This window comes from Scomber scombrus, chromosome 20, assembly GCF_963691925.1.
Source record: "Scomber scombrus chromosome 20, fScoSco1.1, whole genome shotgun sequence".
In the NCBI taxonomy this organism is placed as follows: domain Eukaryota; kingdom Metazoa; phylum Chordata; class Actinopteri; order Scombriformes; family Scombridae; genus Scomber; species Scomber scombrus.
Genome location: NC_084989.1, coordinates 15,709,062 through 15,732,637, shown reverse-complemented (window position 1 = coordinate 15,732,637; position 23,576 = coordinate 15,709,062). Strand labels below are relative to the sequence as shown.

Here is a 23,576-nt window from a genome sequence, read left to right as displayed (position 1 = left end):
AGATTCATGAATACAGAAGGGCCTATGTCTGTAACACTCTCTAGCATATGGAGTTTTTAAAATCAAAATAAGACATTTCCTGTCATTTGTACAGCTCTCGTATTTCATTCTCATTTTTTTGCGTTTCCGTTTCTCTGTCGTTTTTCATTCCTCTCTTATACCTAATTCTCATCACTCTCCCAACTTCCACTTATTTTGCATAGAAGGTCACAGTCATTTCCCTCTTTTACAGACCTTTTTTCTTTTTTTGCTATTTATTGTGCACTAATGAATTATTCAGTCTGCAGGCAGTGAATATAGTTCATTTTAGAGCTGCAGTACAGGAGATGGACACATAGAAAAAGGTATTCAAGTCAAATCTGGACACATATCTTCCAATAAAATCATCTCAAAAGTATTTTTTTTTGTATGTTTAAGGATTATAGAAAATCAGCAATCATTTCTTATTTCTTGTATGCATGTTGATTTAAAAGTAGACTCATCTTGGTTATTGGGTCGGCTTCTACCTCTTGCTGCTTACATTCATGACATGCTCTTCCAAACACTGTATTTTAAGGGTGGCTGTGGCTCAGTAGGTAGAGCAGATTGTTCACTAATCAGAAGGTCGGTGGTTTAATCCCTGACTCTTCCTGACCACAGTTGAAGTGTCTTTGGGCAGGATACTGAACTCCAAATTGCTCCTGATGGTTGCACCAGCTACCCTTGTGTGGTAGCTACCCACTGATGTGTGAATTGATGCAGAGCAACAGAAAAGTGGTAAAGTGCTTTACATACATGCAGCCATATGCTGCATTAGCATGCCAGTGTTGTGTCTAATGTATTCCTTATGTTCACCCTTAGTTTTTTTACTCATTCGTGAATACATATGTTGATCCATATTTTAACAGGTCCCCTCACCCTCCACCCCTGTTTCTGCACCTGTGTTTAAGTGATGTGTGTATTATGCACCCCAGCAGAGTGTGAAATTGAAATTCTTTCCTGCAGAGGTGACATGATTGACATGGAAGAGAGGACAAAGGAGATGTGAAATCTCATCTTTTACTCTCCACTTGTAATATTTCACTTGTCATTCATTTAAAGGGGCTTTTATCATTCTTTAAAATATTCATATTGCCATACTATAACATGTTTGTAAAATTATATTTTATTACATTTAATCAAAGTGCTTATTAATTACTGTCCTCAGAGATTGTCTGACCTGGAATTAAAATATTTGATCATAGTGGTTTTGAGATATTTAAGATATTGATTGGTTTTCACATCCTAAAAAGCAACACTGACATACAGTGACGTTCTCCTTTATTCTTGAAATTAAGAGGCATCTTAAATTATCATGAACTGTGTAATTAACAAGCATTAGCAAGCTAGCTTTTTAGTGTGATAGCTTATGATAAAAATCAGCTTCTCAAGTTAAAACAAGATTTTAAAAAATTGCTTTAAACTTAAAAATTTGGAGATAGTTTAATAAAAAAAAAATATATATATATATGTATACAAATAATTCTAAGGTCAAAAATGGTAGTTCATGTCGATAGTTTTGCATTTTGCTCTAATTCTGCTCTTACTTTGCATGAACTTAACATTGCAAAACGTGTTGTTATATTGTTATCATGTTAAAAGGACCCAAAGCCCCCCCTCCCCAGAGTATCTTATGTCCTCCCTCTGAACTGTGTGTGTGTGTGTGTGTGTGTGTGTGTGTGTGTGTGTGTGTGTGTGTGTGTGTGTGTGTGTGTGTGTGTGTGTGTGTGTGTGTGTGTGTGTGTGTGTGTGTGTGTGTGTGTGTGAGAGAGAGAGAAAGTGTGCACACAGCCTATCCCTAACCACATTCCACCTGGTGAGCATCGGACAGACCACCATCTGTATCATGGCCCCACATTGAACTACCTCCTCCTTCCTCTTCATCACCTTCATAGGATATAATTAAAATACACACTTTCTAGAGAATGCATTTGCAAAGTGTTCTCAAAAGCACAATAATGAATCTAGTCTGATAGGTTATTAGATGGGATAATTATACAAGAAGTGTCTCAGAGCTGGATGTTCCTTACATAAGCATTTTCATTAGAGGAAAAAAAAATTCCTCAACAACATGACACCATACGCTTTAAAAGATGGGAGCGGAGTGTTGGTGATCTGCTTTGTTGTAGAGCAGAGTGAGTCATTGCCCCTAGACAAAGACTGTTTACACCCTCTCTCAAAACACCTTAAGGACTTAACACACTGGATTTAAAGAAGCTCAAATAGGCTTAAAATGAATTTCCTCCCTTTTTCTTTTTTCTTGCCAGCAATGAATTCTGACCATGTCCCTCTCCCTTCTTTCATACCATTTCTTTGAAATGTTACTTCCCAAAAGACAGGATCAAAAGCCAGCATGCTGGTGCTGTTATTTTACAGCCAAACTCAACTGGTCTTAGCCGATTATGTACACAGCCATTTTAATGTATTTTAAGCTAACCACTCTGGTCAGTGAAGATGAAAGTTCCCCATTTAGTGTAAGAGTCTGATCTAAAGCAAGGGAGTAGATTGTGTATTTCTTCTTTCTTTTTTTAATCTCCAAATGAGTCTTGTGCTGTCCACCATCTCCCAGGATTTCACCAGTAAATGCAGCACTGAAGTGAGTCTAGGAAAAAGCAGGGAATAACAACACAGCATGAGCACATGGCACATGGGCCAGCACATTAGCCACCAGGGCACTGCAGGAGTGTTTTTGATGTGTTATGATGAATTCTCAACCACGGACTCTGTCTTTGTTCATTCCAAGGGGGAGAGATGTGCATGCACGGAGGACGAGGAGCCTGGAATTAATCACAGGAGAGAAAACATGCCGAAGTTGAGACGTTAAAGAAGGTAAGTTAGACTTCCCTGCACGATTGTTAACCACTGGATCATTATTGCGTACAGTGTCCCTACACTCAAAGAAATGAAACTTGGATTTTGTTTGCATTGCATAGTTGTTTTAAGGTGAAACTAAATAATTGCAGTCATCATTGCATTAACATAATAGTGTCGGGTTTCGGGAATACATAATTGTGCTGATTTGTAGCTTTGTAATCAAGTTATTTAAAACACACTTGTGGAGCATGGGCAGGTCAGCAGCCATTTTCTCTTGCTACTACAACTTATTCATGTATAAAGTGAGCTGGATATAGTGTTTAAGGCAGGGCTATGTTCGTTCCTATCAATGTTGCTCAGTGGCGTATGAAACCAAAAAAGTTGTCTTCTAGACTTTCCAAATGTCACTGAACTGAATGGATCATATTCTGATAGTGAAATGAGTCATTTCAACATTGATTTTACAAATGTCTTTTTCAAAGTTAATTTCTATGGGGAAAAGTATTTTTGGGCCCAACATGTGACGGTTACAGAAGTTGTAATTACACAGTATGGCCACTATGTCATATTGGCTTCAAAGCCCGGCACTGTTCCTAGGGGCTTGCTGCAACTGGACCATATATTCACAGTGACTGTTGGTCAAAGGTTTTATTACAATCCTCAGCCATCCATCAATTTTGTTGGTAAGTACATTTTTTCAAAATTAATTGGTGCATAAACAACATTATGTGATTGGTCTTATGATTTCATTTAATATTTGAAAAAACCCTGCTCTAGCTAGCTTAACTCTCAAAATAATATATTGCAGTTATAATTTTTAAATATACGACCATGGAAGTTGTAGAATACTGAAATAGGAGTTGATTTATGTTGCAAAATTGGAATTGATAAGAAAGAACTGGCCCATAACAATGACCATGATGGAGAAATGCACAGCAAGAAAGCAGAATAAATACATCATGGATTACACTGAACTGTTATATAAATTGTCATCTTATTTTTGACCTCGGTATTTGAAAAATCCTGGCTAGGGCCTTGCTTGTAAGGGTTAAAATCTGACAGAGATTCAGCAAAATCTGAAATGTTACCCTAGGGATTTTTGAATAGCACTGTATGTAATGTATTTTTTATTTATTTTTTAGCTTTGTCTTAAATTTGTTATACACTCACTGAACACTTTATTAGGAACACCTGTGAACTCTAACGCAATCCAATACAACAGCTCTGCTATAAATTCTACTTTTACGAAGCTTCTACATTTTCCATCTTTGTTAACTTTGTCAGGAAGGTGATAATTGCTTCTTTATGTTTTTTTTGTAGAGGTTGTCGTGGGTGGTGGTGGTGGTGGTGTACTGGAGTGTTCCTAAAATGTTGCCCACTTTATACATATTAGTGGGTTGGACAAAGTATTGGGAACATATGTCAGCATAGTGCACTCCAGTATACCACCACCACCCACTAACAAACATAAAGTAGAATTATCAGCTCTCTGGCAATGTCAACAATGGTTTGTAGAGAAGTGGAAATGCTTCATAAAAGTAGAATTAATAGCAGAGCTGTTGTATTGGATTGCATTAGACTGCACAAGTGTTCCTAATGTAGTTGGTTAGTAAGTGTATTAACTAACATTAGCTTAGCCACAGTTTATTCTTCATGTACTAAGTTACGTTACAGATGAGCCACAGCGCTAAGCATCCAGTTCTTTGGAAACTGCACTCAGCAACTCTGCAGCTTCATAATAGGGTCCCTTGTGATCTGTCCCTGACATTTAGGCTGAACAAAATTGTCAGCACTGCAATGTGGACATGGCATAGTCTTTGGAGTTGTGTGTAGATTGTGAAGGTTTGTTCATCTCCACAGAATACCAGCATTGAAAATCATTGAATGTGTCCTAAAAGGGCCTTGCTGCGACATAACTTCAAAGCCTGACACCTTCACAACGGAGTACTTGGTGAGATGCATAATAGTGTATGAGCCATAGCCTAACCACATATTTTTTGATGAGAATCATGCCAACATAGAGATGCGCTGAATGGGACATTTTACGATGTGATCAACTTGTTTGTGTTTCTGGTTGACAATCTACATAATCACATACATATCTTTTTAGCTCAAACATCATTGTGTAGAGTCCATACTCACACTTGGAAGGAGGTGTGCTCTACTGCACGATAAGTCTTGGATAACTGTAGGTGTGCTGAAATGTCAGCTTATGGAACTCAAAGTGCTGCTGTCAAAGTGCTCCTACCTCTGTTTATTCACATTTTTATTCTTGTTTGCTGCCTACAGCTCAAACATGTTTTTAGAATTTCTGCACTTCAGCATTTCAGCTGGACACTTTTTCAGGCAGTGTCTAGTAAGACCTGTTACTGCTTCTGTCCATTGTGTTGTATGGGTTGTACTGAATTGATTTTGCCAATGCTGACAGTGCAAGCCCAGATCTTCTATGTTCTAGTCAGAGATAAAACAATAAGTTGATTAATTGGATTAGCCGATTGACCAAAGAAATTGGCAATTGTTTCAATAATATTGTTTTTTTTAAGGAATTAGCAAGCAGAGATACCAAACATTATTTGTTTACAGCTCCTAAAATTTGAAAATGTGCTTTTTATATATATATATATATATATATATATATATATATATATATATATATATATATATATATATATATATATATATATATATATATATATATATATATATATATATAAATTGTAAATTGGTAATCTTTGGGTTTGTCAGTCAAATTTTAGAGTAATTCATATTGAAAATAACAGGTGCATGAAATTCTAATTAATACTTTGTTTTTCCTCACTTTTGAGGATATTGATCATCATGGTGCATGGTCTTGGGAATCTGTCATTCGACATAAAGGAGCAGAGCTGACAGATCCCTCTGAGGATGTTTGCATGTTAATTCAGAAGATGGACATGGTGAACCATCATAGAGATGTGCCAAATGGGTGCAGTCCTGCTTGGGCTGAACTACAACCTAAAGTTGAGCTGCCCCAAGGATCTGAAATACATATTTGAATTTGTTATTGGTTCTTATTGGAATTGGATGGCAACAGGCTTTCCACAAATGTCTAGGTCCTCAAAAACAGCCTAAATGAAGAATCCAACCTACAATCAATGAGACTGAAAACAAATTGTACCAAAAATTGTGCCAAAAAAGCAGTTTCAACAATTGTGACATTTATTATTAGAAAGTATTAAAAAGGGCAAGTATTTGTTTCCATGTATTATTTATATGTTTCTTTTTTAAATTTATTTTAAGTAATGCATGACATTAAGGGACATATGGTACAAAATTATAAATCTTTCTGCATTTGCTTCCTTGGTTTTTATAATGTATTATGGCAAATATATTTATATTTTATATTTTTGTGAAGCACATTCCTCTTCTCTTCCTTTTCTGACTTGACAATTAAATAAAATCAGGTGAAGTATAATTACTTGAGTGGTATTTATTTCACTCAATCACCTCAATGGAAGAGGTAGTTTTCAGTCATATTTAATACAATCAACAAAATCCTACAACTATAATAACTCCGCTAGTTACCATAGCTAGCATAGTTAGCCGCGTCTTGCTGTGTGTACCCCATAGACTGTACAAAAATAAGGTGTAGCTGCAGTGTTTCTTCTAGTTTAACAGAACATTAAAAATAAGTTATCTTTCAAATCAATCATCCCAAGACATAAGTGGAAAGTATTGTTCTTGCAACAGATATTCCTGGTCCCACTACAGAAAATTACAGAGGAACATTTAATATCCAGGAATTCACATTATAGACACTACCACTGACTATCCCTGTATCAAACCATACATGGTTCAGCCATATACTAAATTGTTCTCATTTATTCAACTTAGTTATATGGGACCGGTTGACATTACTAAATGAAGTGAATGTAGAGTGTATGAGTAGATTTGGATTTTTATTGATGCCCAGGTCAGTAAACACCTCTGAAGTGGTTCCTTCTAAGGTAAAGCAGAACGTAAAGAAAAACCTTGCTATATATTGTATTAACTCTGATAAGGTTGCCTCTGAATGCTGTCAATTTACACACCTGCACACTTGTGATTCACCTCCGAATTTTAGAATGCAGCCTTTCAAGCGCAGGCTATAACCTTTTAGTGCACCCTTAGTGGTAACACATCTGTCACAAGCTTGACAGCTGTGCATCGATGCCAGCAGAAATGAGACAGAAAGAGACGCAAACGGCGAGCAGAGAGTGACAGAGGGGCGAATGGCAGGGACGAGGTGAATGACAGAAGGATGTGGAGACGAGAGGAACAGACAAAATGAGAAAGCAGTCTCACTGAGGCTGTTTTGATGAAAATGTGTTTCCCCTTTCTGTGTAATGATAACTGGTGACAGAGCAGATGGCGGTGGTGAGATAAACAGTTTAGAAAGTGTGGAAAAGTGCTTAATAGCAAGTAAAAGTGCTGAACATGTTTACTCTGCCAAGCATAAGTTGGAGCACTCTAGCAATGTTGTGCAGGCGGCAAATAAGAGAGAGGGGAAAGGATTTGTAGTTATTTTTGTCACAAATGGGAATGAAATAAAAACATTAATACTGAAGTTATAATCGGATATCATCATCATCACCATCATCATCATCATCATCATCATCATCATCATCATCATCATCATCATCATCATCATCTACTTTCTCTTGCTGATGGATGCTATATAATACACTAGTGATCCATCTTATTCCTGAGTGCATCATTTATATTTAGAGAAAGTATTACTGAGATGTCACCAAACATAAAATATTTCACATAGTACTCTCTTTGAGATTGGAACATCTTATGTTAAAATTCTCACTATATGCAATCCATTATTAATACTTGAAGTGATTGAAAATGTGTGTCTAATGTAAATGCTAGTGGCAGAATATATTGGAGTTGTAATCTTTTTTTTTTAATTTTAAGTTTTTACAATAATGCTGTGTGCACCAGATGTTTCAGAAAGGGAAGATAAGTGTGTACAGTATGTTGATTTGCTTATTCTGCGCTACAGTACAATGAATGAGTGAATACATTTTTCTGATTTTCAATTTTCTTTTAGGATAAAACAGTGTGTTCATAATAATTAGCAGCTGCAACTGTATTAGAATGGAAATAGTGCATCATCATTACCATGAGTGGTTAACATCTAATCAGGCATGGGATCCCATCTCTGGCTCAGCTCTTGTAGACGAGCCAACCCTGAACCCTAAGGCCTGGGGCCGCTGCCAAAAAGCTGATTTACAGCGAGCACAGCTTACCATTTGAAAACGTATCATTGCACAGGCTTTGGTCATCATCGAAGGCTATTTGCAAAGAAGTAATGTGGTTTACAAACAGACTCCATAAGCCGATGTGTTCTGTATAACAGGGAAGCTCGGAGAGGGAGGGAAGCATTCGGCAGGCAGCGGGATAAACAGGTTGATAGCTGAGGCTGTATCACAGAATTCCTGCTGTGCCGCTCTACTCTTCAGTTTAACAGTTTTTCATATATCTCGATGTTATCCTGTGAAAACAACATTTTGGGTTTCCAGCATTAAGCCCTTTTTTTCTTCTGTGGAGTGTGTTTATGGAGATTAGGTAGCGAATGAGTGCGTAATTAGGAGTGATCAGATGAGGTAAATCTTGGCCAGTGGGAGGAGAGCCACGGCACTGATACTGGCAATCACTGCAGAACAGAATGGACACCTGGGGTTGAGTAGGGAAAAGATTGAAGAGGAATGATCAAAGAGGTGAGGGGGTTGCAGGTAAAGTAGGGAGGGAGGAGTGTTTTTTCATGTTACAGAGAGGAGAGAAAGCCATAGCAACTGGACATCCAGCTGGACATTACATACACCACTTACAGTTGGACATGTGTGAGAGCTACTTCTCATACAAAACTCACTCAGAGGTGCTGCTATATAATTGATATTCATAGATTAACAGGAAAAAGCCCAGACTAAATTAATCTACTGAAGTCAGAGTGCAAGTAACACATTTTGGAGCTTCAAGGTGAAGTGTTGTCATTAATTTCTTCAGTTGTTCCACTACAGGCAACCACAAAGAGCATTATGGAGAATGCATATTGGTAGAAATAGGTTGCAGTAGATGATAATAGCTCTAACACTGACAGTCATGTCTTATAGTTTGATGTAAATGTTGAATACAGATGCTGTAAAACATTTTGAGAAATCAAGAACAGCTAAATACCCAATTTAAGAGCTTAATAATTGAAATTTTAAGTGGTAGTAATCACAGTTACTGTATCACTCACAGTGCATCCAAGCATTCAGAAACTCTATAACTGGTTCAGTGATCCAAAGTGTATTTTCTGATTAAAGTATTAATAAAACCGTAATATTTCTTCATATAGAATACTGGGAAACACTTCCTTATCTTTAAACAGCCTCAGTTCATTAATTCCTGACAACATTTGCAAACTTTGATTAAAACCTTTTTTTCTACCTTTCAAAGCCTTCTTTAAGATGATATCTGTTTCTGTAGAATTGAGTATGCTTAACCACAGTTCATATTTTAACTATTGTCCATGATAACATTAAATATGCAAAAAGTTAATGGTATTTAATAGAGCGTGCATCACCTCAGTATACCAGTAAGTCGGAGGCTGTTATCTGTGTGTACCTGAGCAAATCATGAAATAGGAAGCTAATTTAACTTGTGCGGTAAGCGGCACATTTCACAGTTCATTTGGCTGTTCATGAAACACACGACAGCAAATCACCTTAATACCTCAAACACGTTGTTTTCAGTTCCAACTTTTAACTGCTGGGGCAGATGAGGGAGGACATTTGTATAATGTAATTTTAAAAAACACTAATTGATTCTATCACATAAATAAGTATTGTAAGATTTAAAACAAGATTACAGTTCAAATGCATTATGTTTAACCTTGCACTAAAGACAAACCCAATTAGTTCCTTTCCTCTAAACTGAACAGTATGTTAGTTGTTAGAATACATAATTCACTTACAAGTGCTTTAAACCTTTTCAAAATATGACTAAATAATGACTGCAGTTGACCCGTGTAGTCTCAATGAAAAACCTGGAAATTAATTTTCTGTACACACTCAATGTTTGACCTTAAAGGAAAACAACAGGACATTGTGAACATCATTGAATATTGTTGGAAAAAAAAGTGTAATTACCCTGAAAAACCCCTGATTTATGAATGCAAACTCTTGTTTTCAGCTTTAGGATGGGGGTGGGGGGGTAATTGGCAGCCTTACTAGTTCAATTAGCCTTAGATGCACAAATAGCATATTAAGTCTTAAACTATTAAGCTTATATAATATCTGACCAGCCTGAGTGAATCACAAATAAAAGGAGAGTTAATTGGGCATACATGAACATGCATCTGAAAAACACCATATTTGTTGTGCATTGCTCAATTATACTATCCTGTCTGTCTACCCATGTCTTTTTTCTCTCTCCCTCTCTGTCGTCTCTTCTTTCATTACAGATGTTGCTGAATGTCTTTCCTGAATGACATAACATGTTGACCACAGCTATTAGCTCTTGCAGCAGAAAACAGCCACAGAATTTATGCTGAGGGAGAAAGCCTCAGTAATCTGAGTTTAGCAACAAGGCTTCAGTCTTGAGTCTCTGATAGACGTTAGCTAAACCTGGGTTGACAGCAGACATAATTGAGTCCATTTTGATGACATAAGCCTTGCTGATTCTATTTAGTTGGAAATTTTCAAGCTCCCTCCATGTTGCCAAGTGTTGATGTGAGGTCAGCTGGGAGCTAGCTGCTAACCGTCAGCGCACAGCGTTCACCTGGTCTGACACCTGCTCTCTGTGCAGGCAATGTGTTTGGTTGAGGCTCAAATCTCCAGTGTGCTGGGAAAGCTGGAATTATGCCTCCTAGCCTGAGTGTGTGTGTGTAGTGTGTGTATACATGAGGATGTATCTGTATTTATTTGCCTTGTGTACACATGTGTCGCAATGGATATGCGTCCGCTTTCACTCATGCGAGAAGACAGCGGGTTAGTACCCCCCCATCCCATCCCACCCATCTTGCTCAGTTGGATCTCACTCCCGGATCTGTCAGGCGTCTTGTTGACGTGTCCTGGATGTGACATGCCACCCACAGTGAAGGAGTGGGGCAAACCATCAAGCTTTTTCTCATCGTTTTACGCGAGTACCTCCTATAAACAGCCTGTAACCTTTGCCCTCAGAAGTTAAGCAGATAGCCTTGCATTAGTCTTAGAGTTGGAGTTTAGGTAATCTCATCAAAAAGGGTTCAGTTGGTCATCTGCCCATTATGTAAAATTTCCCTAAAAGAAACATAAGTTAAATCTGGGTTGCTGTTTTTGTGTGTTTTTGTGTGTTTTTGTGTGTGTGTGTGTGTGTGTGTGTGTGTGTGTGTGTGTGTGTGTGTGTGTTTGTGTGTTTGTGTGTGTGTGTGTGTGTGTGTGTGTGTGTGTGTGTGTGTGTGTGTGTGTGTGTGTGTGTGTGTGTGTGTGTGTGTGTGTGTGTGTACTTTCTCCTGCAAGCTTAATTATTTTTCTGAGCTTTAGGGAGTTATTTCAGTCCAGAAATATATTATGCAAATCACAAATTATTGTTATTAGGCTTGGTATATTAGTATTACAATATGTAATCTTTATTTAGCACATATTATCTAATAAAACTTTAATAGTTTGGCAAAGAACCATTTGTACGCATTTAGGACTACATCATCTAAATGTATATTAACATATTAGCTATGCACACTTAAGGTCAGCTCTGTTTTACTGACATGTAATTAACTGTAGAATCAGTTGCTTGAAATCACCTGACACTGGATGCCTCCAGCATCAGTGTGACAGTAATGCTACCTGACAGTGGCAAGTGACTGTACTGGGCATACTGTACGATAAAAGTGCATACACATAAACACGCTGCTTGTTCCAGCAGTGAATGTGGGTCTGCACGTTGTTTCATAAAACAATATGAATGTTCTGCGTGTCACATGCAATGATGCATTGCATTTTTACTGAGTAGGAAGACGATTAAAACACAAATCATCCCATGAAGCACACAGTGAGGCAGCTGAATATATATGCAGTATGTTTAATTGACCATGTTCACTTTATTCGTGCTACTCACAAGCAACTGCATGACTGGAAATAACAGTTTAATGAAGAAGCAGCAGCTCTTTATTATCAGCTACAAGTGTATGAACACAGCAGAAATGCCACACAGAGGAAAAGAGTTGCAAGCCTTACGCTGACATTAGCAGCATTAGCAACTTTTTCACATGTGGGTCATGGCCTCGCTTGATGGATGAGGCTACAATGTGTTAGGTACACACACACACACACACACACACACACACACACACACAGAGCATGACACTCCAGGGTTCGATTTAGTTATCACCATCACAGCACTACACTGCTTCCACGTAGTCCAGGATTAGGCACCCCAGATTTCATGGCTCTTAAGAGAGAATATAAACATGAACTTTATTATTCTGTGTAAGCACAGATGGAAATGTGCATATCCAAACATTGGCAGATGCTTTTTACCTGATGTTTTATTAGTTTGTGTGTTGGAGTGCTCAGAATTGCATATCGAATGTAAGTGTTGTCCTACTTTTGAGAGGGATTCTGATAAGCCCATTAAGCCAAAGGATCTGGCACTTTTTTCATATTTTGTCCTATAAACATATTTGAATATATTTTTTTTGTCATTGCATTCATATGTACAGTATTTAGAAATGTATGATTTTTTCCCATAGACAATGCAAGGTGACATTTCTATGGCTTGGATCAGCATTAAAATCTAATAGTTGAGTCATCGGTAAAAAAGATTAACAACTGGTTATATAATTAAAAAGTCAAAGGTACAAGTCTGTGTGCACAAAAACAATTTCAGCCATGTATGCAGCTAACTGAGGGTAGAGGCTACAGATTGTGATGTTAAGAAAACAGAAGACACACATCTGCAGTGTAAATCAATTTACATTTGGATACTGGGTCAGTTTTGGATTAATTCACCTACTATAATGTTATGTTTTGCTCACAATTTCAATAACTCTGATTTGCTCCTCTCACTGGTTTCTTCTCCATAGCAACGGTGGCTCATGGGTATTGTAGTAGTTAGACCTGTACACCAAGCCAAAATGATGGACAAAACATGATTTCTCAGAAATAATTAAAACTGCTGTTTTTTCCCATGTTAAAAAACACAGAGGATATGGTTTAAAGATATATTTGAATTGAGATTACAAAATGAGTGGGTGGGGGGTGTTTCTGTACGAAGTGGGCATGATTGTCAGTTCCAGAATGCACGATAGTTCCAAAATCTCCCATAGGTGTTGATTTGCGTTTAGATCTCTCGGTATGGGAACATGAGCATATGATTTACATAATTTTCATTGTCATCAAACTCAGTGACCCCTCCTTGGAGCATTGTTATCGGAAATGTTTCATCACAGGATAAGAGAGAAGATAAAAGAGATTGTAAGACTGAGATCTGGTCATTTTTCACTATTTTTCTTAATGCCCTGTGGATACGTGAAGATATAAAGCATTCAAAATTGTGAATTCTGTTTCTGTCCACACATATGATCCTAGAGCGGTTGGTACATACAAGTTCTCATTAGCTTGGGTGAAAACACATTGTTTTCACCAAGAAAAAATCTATTTGTTTCCATGGTGATGCTGTCCTCCCTTGTCCAATTTCCTTGGCTGCTTTTTATGGATAGCTTTATTGAACTTTATTAAAAAAGAGTAGAGAGAAAATAGTAAGTAATTTTTCTCACACTCCGTTATATCAAGGTTTGTGGAGGTTGATTATTTTGGAAAGGCTCAAAGTGATCTTTTACACATGTAGCATTATAATCCTTTAAAACACTTATCCCTTATATGTGTGTCACTCTTGTTGTAACCAAACCAAATAAATTATTCAATTCAGAAAGAACAAATTTGTAATCACTGGATGTAATGTAGATGTATTGTTCCTTGTGTTGTAGAAACACTACAGCAGATACTAAACATTTACTACCCACAAAGCTGAAAAAACCCCAGTAAGCATGCTAACATATCAGGCCATCTGCGTTTCACAAAGTTAGCAAACAACCTTTTCTTTATCCACAATTTTCCATCTATAGTGTTGAATCCAAAGTACTTTACACAATGTTTCTCAGAGGGTTTACTTTATTGTCATGGATATCTGCTCATCAAACTTTGCTAGTTTTCTGTTTTACATTAGTGAAGAGAACAATGTTAGCCTAGTTTACCGCTAGAGAAACAGAAAGAGCATTTTAGGATCTGGGGTACAACACATAGCATCAAACAGATCATTAAAGATTGAATTGTTTCTCTAACAGTGAGAAACCGCTGTATAGTGTAAGAAAAGAATATGGTTTAAATCACAAATATCAAACTAAAGGGAAATCTTGCTACAGTTTGATAGGATTTTGTTGTAATACCTGTGTAAGATTAAGCTCAGAATTTAGCCAATTCCTCAAATATCACATGACTGTCCATCATATCTAAATACAAACGACACCCTTTATAGTGAAGAACATGGAAAAGCGTACTTCTTTGTCCTTGATTCCCACTGTTAGCCCATGACGCATTCGACCTTAAATCATACAATGGCAATCTCATTGGAGTCATGGCCTTTTGTCATGGAATCAAAGCCAATTGTTAGATCTTCTCGATCAATCTTTTTCCTTTAAATATCCAGGGTACAGTGAATGAGCACTTTCAGGGGTTTTTTTTGTAAAAAGGGCTCCTCACCACAGCAATCATCAATTCAGAACATCTCTAATATTTTGGAAACTAGCTGATGTATTTCTACATTTAGTTTTTGCATGAATTCACCATATGATATGTCACTTTGTAATTGAGCATATCAGAAATGTTTTGCTGAGCTGTACATAGAAATGCAATCTCAAAACCTACCATTCACTAACCTGTCTTTAAAATGACCTTCGAATCCCAAGCTTGGTTTACTTCGTTGGTGTATTTTCACCAAGTCTTTACACTTTCCCACGTTGTGGGAGGTTCTTTGAACAAGATTCGAGAGGCGCAGTGACAGCTCTGCCTGAGATAAACGGCACCCAGCTTTCTCCAGACTTAATGCCTTTGTTAATTTGTTTACCTTGATCAAATAGACCTCATCACTGGAGGAATTTGTCTCCCGAATGTGTTTGGCGGGTCCTGAGCTATAATTCAACACAGTCACTCCATTTGTCAGAGGGAGCCCTGACAGTCAGCCTAATTAGTTTGGTTGTGACAAAGGAGCTGTCTTGAGGAGAGTGGAAACATCAATCCATCCATGTAGGCATGTTTTTTCATAATGCAGCCAATAGCAGAAACATTCCTGTTAGCTGTCAGGTAAAACTGCATGCATGACACAATCTAATGACCAGTTTGGTTAAAAAATAATTGCTTTAAAGTTGTAAATATTGTCAATTGTAAAGTTGTCAGGTTTTTGACTATGTTTTGATAAGATGCCAAACAGTTATTTAATTCCTGAGTGTTTTGATAAAACCTGCATACAAATTATAGAGGAAAGATGTTGCGTTAGATGTAAATTAGTCATACAATAAACATAGCCTATCCTGCCTAGCCTCTTGGTGTAAATTTTCATACCTCTTTGTGTAAACCTGTCTGTGTTAGAGAGAGAAAATGACCCCCATCCCATCAAATGAAATAGAGTGCTGAAAGCATTCTATTTCTATCAATTTCCCATTTTTATATGACTTTTATCATGTCTGATATTGCTTTTGTAGACATTCGTATATTTTATGAAGCATGTCATATAAACCAGAAGCAATAATTTGCAGTTTTTCTTAAAAACACTATCTTACTGCAGTCAGAGAGGACAGTCAAGGGAGAACGTCATGTATCATTTAAGAGTCATTTTAACAGCATGACATTAAAGTTAATGGTTCTCAGCCTCTCCTGACATTCCTAAAAGCCACTTCTACATAATCCGGAAATACGGAAAAATTACCAGTTCCCTCAACGGCTTTTCGGCCTCTGGCTGTCTTTAAAATGTTCTACAACATCATTCTTTAGAGGACTGTTTTTGAGAGGCACTGTTCACACATTCACAACGAAAACATCTTCTCTGTCACTGTTATTGCTTCCCTGCCAACCGCAGCCTTCCTGTGTGTCTACTTCACTTTTGATATATTAAAGCCTCAAATATTCATGTAATTAAATATTTACAAATATGGGTGAGTTTTGTTAAAGTTGCTGTGAGTGTGTCTGCTAAATTGGCTCCACAGAATAACTGAATATACCTCATATGTGAAAGATTTATGTCCGTCTGCAGAATTTGTACTTTACTTTTTTTTATGTCACTTATAATATTTTTATTTTCCACTATATTGACTTTTTCCACTCAGAATTGCATAATGCTAACTATATCGTTTACTGTAGAACAAGCTGCTCATTTATCTTTTCTCTATTATTAAAGGGTCAGTTCATACACATTCTAAAAAATTGCTGGTTGTATCTCATCATACAAAAAACTTCTGCTACAATCCTACTGAAGTAAACATAAGTTGAATTTTGTTTTGTTTTATTATGAATCACGGTTTTTGTATTTCCCTGAGTGACTGGGACATTGTTTCTGGAAAGACACACCACTGTTCAGTTTTTCTAATGTTATCATTTTAAGATCTGTGCACCACATACAAAGCTGTCTTCACTACAGAAGTGTCATAGCCAGATATCTGCTAAGAGGTACTATAAATATATCAAAACTTGAGTAAATAAATCCAAAACTGTACCAGGTGTAAATGGACGCTCAGTTTCATGAACCACTATGTGTGTGCCTCAATATTACAAAAAAAGATGAGAAAGAAGCACCAGGCCTCATGAGAACAAAACAAAAAAATAGATTTTTGCATGCATACATCTCATACACAATATCAGTACAGTACTTTTTCGTACAGACACATTTTTATGTTGTTACCTTTATATCCAGTCTGCTCAGTAATATCATGCAGTACCCAAGCTGCAAACATTTACAGGATCAAAGACAAGGTTTCACTTGACCTGTAAAGTGATGCACTCTACCTTCTGGTTCTTCCAGGCACACATGCACACACATAGGATGAGCCACGTCCACTGAGGTGATTTCATCCCCTGTGGAGAGGAGATTGGTAATGTTTTCAACCTTTGGAGAAATCATTGCCAAGTTTGCGAGAGAAGAGACTTTTTGTAGCCTCATGGACTCAAGAGGCCTTAAAGAATCTGTGTAAACCCCGGGCTCCGTCTTGCAACCAGCGTTTGATGTTGACTGAGAAAGATCTGTACAGCAGCTTTTCATTTTGCCAGCAAGAGAAGCGGCAGCAGTATTCTCACACTAAGGCATATTGATTTCTTAACTTCCTACAAAGATGGTATGCAGCAAGTCGATGCTGCTTTGCATTTACATATCACCTTTGTTTATTTGCTTTTGTGAGCCTCAAAGCTTATGTTGGAAATTTAAGAATAGCTTTGACCACTTTAAGGCTGAGACCACTGTGAGCAAAATTGGCTATTGTTAGATGATATAGAGAGAAATATCTATTTTCCATTTATCTCATCTCAACCCAAAGAAACGTGACATCTAAATAGAATTTGGCCTTCTGTGCTGATGCAGCACATATGTTAACAAAAATTAACATTCATAGCCAGACAGGTTTTATCTGCTTCTGCATTTTGTTTGCACACCTTGCTGTTCAGCACACAATCACTTTAAATGTAATTAAGTCTCAGTGGTTTTCGGAGCCTGTTCGCACTTGTTTGCTCGTTGGTTTTTTAACTGTGGTAACAAGGTTTTTAAGCACTGAAGTTCATGGAAATGCTGTACTGCTGGCGTGGTACAAGACCGTGGTGATAATTGTCCATTTGCTTAAGTGATTATCCCATCATAGCTTAGTGACCATAACTGGCACCTGTCAGGCTTTGGATTTGTCAGCATGCCAAAACAGTGTTTGTGGGAATCTAGTAAGAAATATTTAGTATTTAGAGACTGTGGAGAGTGGTGTATTTTCTCAGTAATAATTACAAGAGCAAAAGTGTAAGGAATGGATTAAACAATGTGTTTTTCTGCTTTGATGTAACCTGTAAATATAGCACCTACTAGGTGAAGCGAGCTGTACTTCCAAGGCCAGGCAGCATGTCATTAATAAACAACCTTAGTTTGGTTACAGGTAACATTAAATGAGCCCAATTCATGACTATAGCACTTTGGGTATTGGGTAGTATTTACCCGCGGTGAAGAAGCTGGTGCAGGATACGGTTAGAGTTTAGGGTAACATTAACCACTCTGTCCTGGTCTTTATAGTTCACCAACCTCAACCAATATTACCTGAGATAGTATAATATTTGCCAGACACATTGGTTAGCCCTCATCCTAAAGGCCTTTTCTTTTTTTAACATTAAATAACTTTAATTTATAACTAAAACTCTACAGCACAGAGAAAGAACCTCACCTAAAAAACGATATATGAGTTTGGGTGAGTACACAATAGTTGAAAGTAGGATCGGTTGATTGTTGGTTGGCGCTGTACATGAGATTTGTTGACAACTGCCAACTTTGTCACTGTAAACTGCATGTGCCCTGTGAGAATGGAAAGCTTGACAGGCATTGCAACAGTAATCTTGACTCTTTTTTCTTGATTCTTGTCTAAAGTCTGTCCAGTTGTTTGTTGTGTTACAGCAAAAATGGCTTGACCAGACAGGTAGAGACACAACTGGGTCAGTCTGCTATGATGGACATACAACATAATGCATAACCACAGCTGTCTATAAGCTTTCCTTATATCGTTGTAGGCCGTACCTGAAAGACACGGTAGAACCAGCAGATCCTCTTCTTGTTCATAAGCTGCACTTTACAGCGAGCAGCAACAAAATTCAGCATGGATATGCAGCCTGGCTATGTATGTCTATCTATGTATTTGTATGTCAGTGTGTGTGTGTGTGTGTGTGTGTGTTTGTGTGTTAATGTGTGGCTAGCAGGCAGAAAGCCAGCGTGACCCAACTTCAGCTTTTCAGCTTTAGTGCAGTGCTGCAGACAGCTGTGCCACAAACACGCTGCTGTGGATCACCGCGAGGGCCTTTTATTTAGGTCACATTCTGTGCTTCAGCGGCCAACAGAAGGGATCTCTGTCAACTGCAATGAATACCTTTAGTTGGACACAGCCCACTTTTTAAGTGCCCCAGCAAGAAACAGACACTGTGCGTGTCTGTGTAGTATGCAGTGTGTGCTTTGTGTGAGTTCACAGAGAGTATGATGCAGAGGGGGTAGGGGGGTGGCCACTATGTATTTTCCATTTTCGCTCTAACAATACAAGAGTAATGTGCTGGCTTAATTCTTTCCCTGAGTGATTTAATCCCCCTGGTTTAGCACCAACAAGGAAATTGCATTAATAATTTTCCCAATTTTTCAATTAATCCAGCACCCAGTTTACCTAAAAGAAAATAATATCTGACTCACTCTATATTCATGCTCATAAATACATCCTGCATGTGCCCTACACAGTGTCCTCTAGTTATGTAAAGAACTGACATGATATTTCATTCCACTGCTCTGTCTTCCTCGTTTTCTCATGTTATATCCCCACCCACCCCACACACACACAGTGGCCTTTGGTAGTGCATTATAAATCGCAGTAATGAATTCCCCGCACAGGCTCGGCCACACTGCTGTCACATTGCTACACCAGGGTGCGTGGGCTCTTATTATTGTCTCGTTAGCTTCACCTCCAGTCCATTGGAAACAGTCTGGGTTCAGCAGCTAGCCGGCCACAGCCCCAGATGGGTAAGAGAGGCAGTTTAAGGGTGCTGATGGATGCCATTGTTTTCGTGTCACCATGCAAGGAAAAGGTCGTTTATTGCCGGTTGCCTAGACCGGCCAAAAAGCTGTCAGCTGGGTTTTACTGGCCAATTAGTTTACCCTTAGAGGAGAACTACAGTTTTAGAGGGAAATTATAGGATAAGGCTGTGATCATTTGTTGTGTTTGTGTTGGGGGAGGGAATGTGCATGCATGCACATTGAGCAGGTGTACTGTAAAGCAAAAGTAAATGCTTTTGTTGAATACTACCCGATCTGTTGCATCCACTGTTGTATGAAAGCACTGGATTGAATTTGGGAAAATGTACTGGGCAGTTTTGGTAAAATAGTCTGAATGACATAGTAGAGGAAACCTACATCTCTGCAATTTGTCAATGTATTTTTTGTTGAGTTACACTGATCCTTCTACAGTTCTACAGTACCCTTGAATAAATATAGCATACTCCCAAGCTCAAAATAGATCTGATCTTTTGATATCTCATCTTCCTTTGTTTCTCGCTATTTCCTCGATCCCCTGTCACTTTTTCCACTGAAATCTACCAGAGATGTGGAAGAGGAAGCTTGAGGACAGATCAGGGACCTCATGCCAAGTGGGTTCTATATTTAGAGATCCTGCTTTTGAAGTTTTGAAGGACAAAAATAAAAGGTAGAGAATGCATCCATGTCCTGTCAACATCAGCAGGTTTTCTCGTCTCTGAAGCAGTGCCAAAAAGCATCTCCATCAAATTAAAGCAGATGAAGACAATACAGTACACTGTGCTTTCAGTCTATGCAAATATGAGATATTTATAATTCTATTTTCTGTCTCTCTCTTCTTGTTTGTTTGTCTGTTCTTCCTCGTGGCTGTGTGTTTCTTTGTAGAGCTAGTTTTGGGGCCTGTGCAGACTTCCCGCAGCAGCAGTTGGATGTGCACGTCGAACTGGCCACGATGACAATGAAAGGCCTGTCCAGCAGCCGTAGTCAACACCACACGGTGACCTGCGACCCCTCTTATGACTCCATGACCCTGGGGCACTCAGATCGTCGGTCCTACTTCCTCAACCCCGGAGAGGCTCATCCTGCTGACCACCCCTGTTACACCCAGCGTAGCTCCTTTCAGTCTGAGTGCGGTGGCTACCCTGATCTGGCCAGCTGCACCTTCCCTCGCAGACATTACAGTTCCCACCATGAGCTAAAGGAGGAGTGTGGTGCTCTGGTGCCTTACACAGGGCCAACAGGGAGCAGTAAAGGAAGTGGAGGAGGTGGTGGAAACAACAACCGCATCCCTTCAAACCTGCTAGAGCAGTTTGAGTGCCAGGCACCAGTACGGCGTGAGGGCTACCACACACTGCAGTACAAACGCACTGCAGTAGAGCACCAACGCAGTGACAGCCCCGGACGAATCCGTCACCTTGTTCACTCTGTTCAGAAGCTTTTCACCAAGTCCCACTCCCTGGAGGGGCCCTCGGGGTCTGGTGGAGGAGGAGGGAGTGGGAGGATGAATGGCAGCAAATCCAGTCCTGATGACCCACCCTCTACTTCCGGCACCCTGAAGCACAGCAAGCGCAGTAAGAGCAAAGACCGCTCCAAGTCAGAGCCTAAGATGCGTACTGCCATCTCAGGCTACTGGAGCTCAGATGACACGCTTGATCGGGAGGTATGCCTCTACCACCATCACCATGGGGGCAACAGTGGAGGCCCACCGTCTGGGGTCATGACCATGGGGCGCCGACCGGACAAATCCCAGTCACAGTATTTCTTGGAGTCCTACAACACCATCAGCGCCCACTCTCTCAAGACATCACGCAGCAACAACGATGTGAAGTGCTCGACATGCTCCGGGGGCAGCAGTGGAGGGCTGCCGCTTGTGGGCGGGCTGGATGGCCAACTGCAGCTGAAGAAGAGCTCATGGTCTTCTACTCTGACGGTGAGCAGAGCAAGAGAGGTCTACCAGAAGGCCTCAGTCAACCTAGATAAAGCTATAGTGAAAGCCGAGCAGGGACGCACCTGCCACTTCCTACAGGTAGGACTGTTACAACAGCCCCACCGCTTGCATGCAATGCTTCATGCATTCTCCAGTGCCAGCTGCTCCTCCATGCTTCATGTGTCTATGTATCTATGTTTGTGTTTGTGTCAGTGCAAGTTAGAGAGATTGATCAGGGCAGTGGGCTAGACCCCTTCCAGTCATTTCATGTATCTCAGATGATTATTGGTGTCATGTCCCTGGTGTCAGCATAAAGCATTTTGCAAAATCACGTGTCATCTGCTCCTCTGTGTTTGTTTCCATGTGCATGGAAATATTCATATGTGAGCATGTGGATGTTTATGCCATTACTTCCATTCTGTGCGGTATGTCAGAGTTCATGTTATTGTACTTAACCTTCACAGTTACCCTCCAATGCAGTAAGCTGATTGTATATCCTTTATCTAACAGGTCAGGTTTATTCAGCTTCACCCTAAACCAGCATTTATTTTTTTACTGTATACAAGCACTGTTGAGCCCTTTAAAGATACTGATTTAATATGTTTACAGAGAATAGATGATGCACTGTCACATAGGCATGTCTGCAGCTGTTGAGAATGTGGTGGTGGTCAGAGCAGTGTTTGTGTGTCTCAGTGAGAGTGTGTGTCTTATTCACAGCAAGAGTAGGGTGCTACTATATGAGATCTAAAAGCGCCAGAGGTGAGCAGACAAAGAGAAGAAAGAAAAAACACTCTGCTCTCTAAGCCCAGTGGTCACACTACTCCTCTCAATTTCTAAACACACACACATGCATGCAGACACTTCAACCCACCCCATCGCGTCACTTTTTTCTGTTTTTGAAAAGATAAAAGCGTTGCATACATTTCCCCGCATTGGGGTTAGCTGCAAATATAAGCCTGAGGAAAGAAACAGCAGGGAGAGTAGGAGGTAGGGTGTGCATATATATACTGTGTGTACTGTAGGAAGAGGACCAATAGAGAGTAAATAAGTGTAACAAAGGAGAATGTGAATGGACAAAGTAGAAGGCAGAAACTGAGAGCGAGGGAGCTTTACAGACCGAGTGAAAGTTCTGTGTGGCCTTGCATTTTAACAGCCTGGAAAGTGGAGTGAGCAGATCAAGGAAGGATGTTGTCGCTGCAGTACAGCAGCATTTCTCCTACCCTAAAAGAGACATCACTTTTTTTCCCTAGAAAGAGTGACGGGAGGAAACGCGAGCTTTCAAGGAGAGTAGTCTGACAAGTTACTCTGCAGACGTTTTTTGAATCTTTAAAACAAGAACGTGACGTGCTTTTTTGATGTTCACACACACATGAATGAATTCCCAACCCTTTCATGCACATTTGCAACAGTCAAAGGTTAGAACATCTTAAATATGCTGCATGGTATGTGATTAACAACCATAATTGCATGTAGTTTTTTTTCTTAATATCAATAATTGAATTCATTTGGTGGCAACACAGAAACAGGCCTTTCCAAGATGTTAACAGATACTGTAGTTGCCCCTGACATCAGCTTGGTTTCCTAGCTACGCACCGGTCTGTTGAATGATTCTTGTGCACTTTTTTTTCTCGCTCTGTATCTCATTTCTTTCACTTCAGAGCTGGTGCCCTAACAGCCACTCACATTGGGACTGCAGTGGTTCTGCTGAACAAAACCTCCTTTGTTTTCCCTCTCTCTCCATGTCTTTGACTCTCTCTCCTTTAGATTAGGGCTGGGAGATAGCTTTGCCTCCTTTTTATTTTTACCTTCATTAGTGTGTGTGAAAAGTCAGGAGAGCAGACAGAGGCCAGGCTACTGCAAGGTTTTGTCAACACAATTCATTCCCTGCATTTGATATGCTGCATGCATCACAAGACAGACAAAAGAAGGCCTCGGGCATTCACAAGCTTATGGTATGATTAAGTCAGACCCTGCATTGATAGTGTTACTATCACATCTTTTAAGGCATTAAGTACACAGTCATACAGGTATTGAT

At 39.2% G+C, this 23,576-nt stretch overlaps 1 protein-coding gene across 3 annotated transcripts in view; it reads left to right on the top strand.

Moving 5' to 3' along the window:
- The window catches only part of dlgap1b (discs, large (Drosophila) homolog-associated protein 1b), a 97,437-nt gene that overhangs the window by 29,134 nt on the left and 44,727 nt on the right, over positions 1 to 23,576 (top strand). For all 3 annotated transcript variants that reach the window (XM_062441905.1, XM_062441904.1, XM_062441906.1), the window contains exons 2-3: positions 2,762 to 2,847; positions 20,500 to 21,640. In XM_062441905.1, coding sequence (XP_062297889.1) covers positions 20,567 to 21,640 — 1,074 coding nt within the window. In that variant the 5' untranslated portion in view covers positions 2,762 to 2,847; positions 20,500 to 20,566. The remainder of the gene's footprint in view (positions 1 to 2,761; positions 2,848 to 20,499; positions 21,641 to 23,576) is intronic.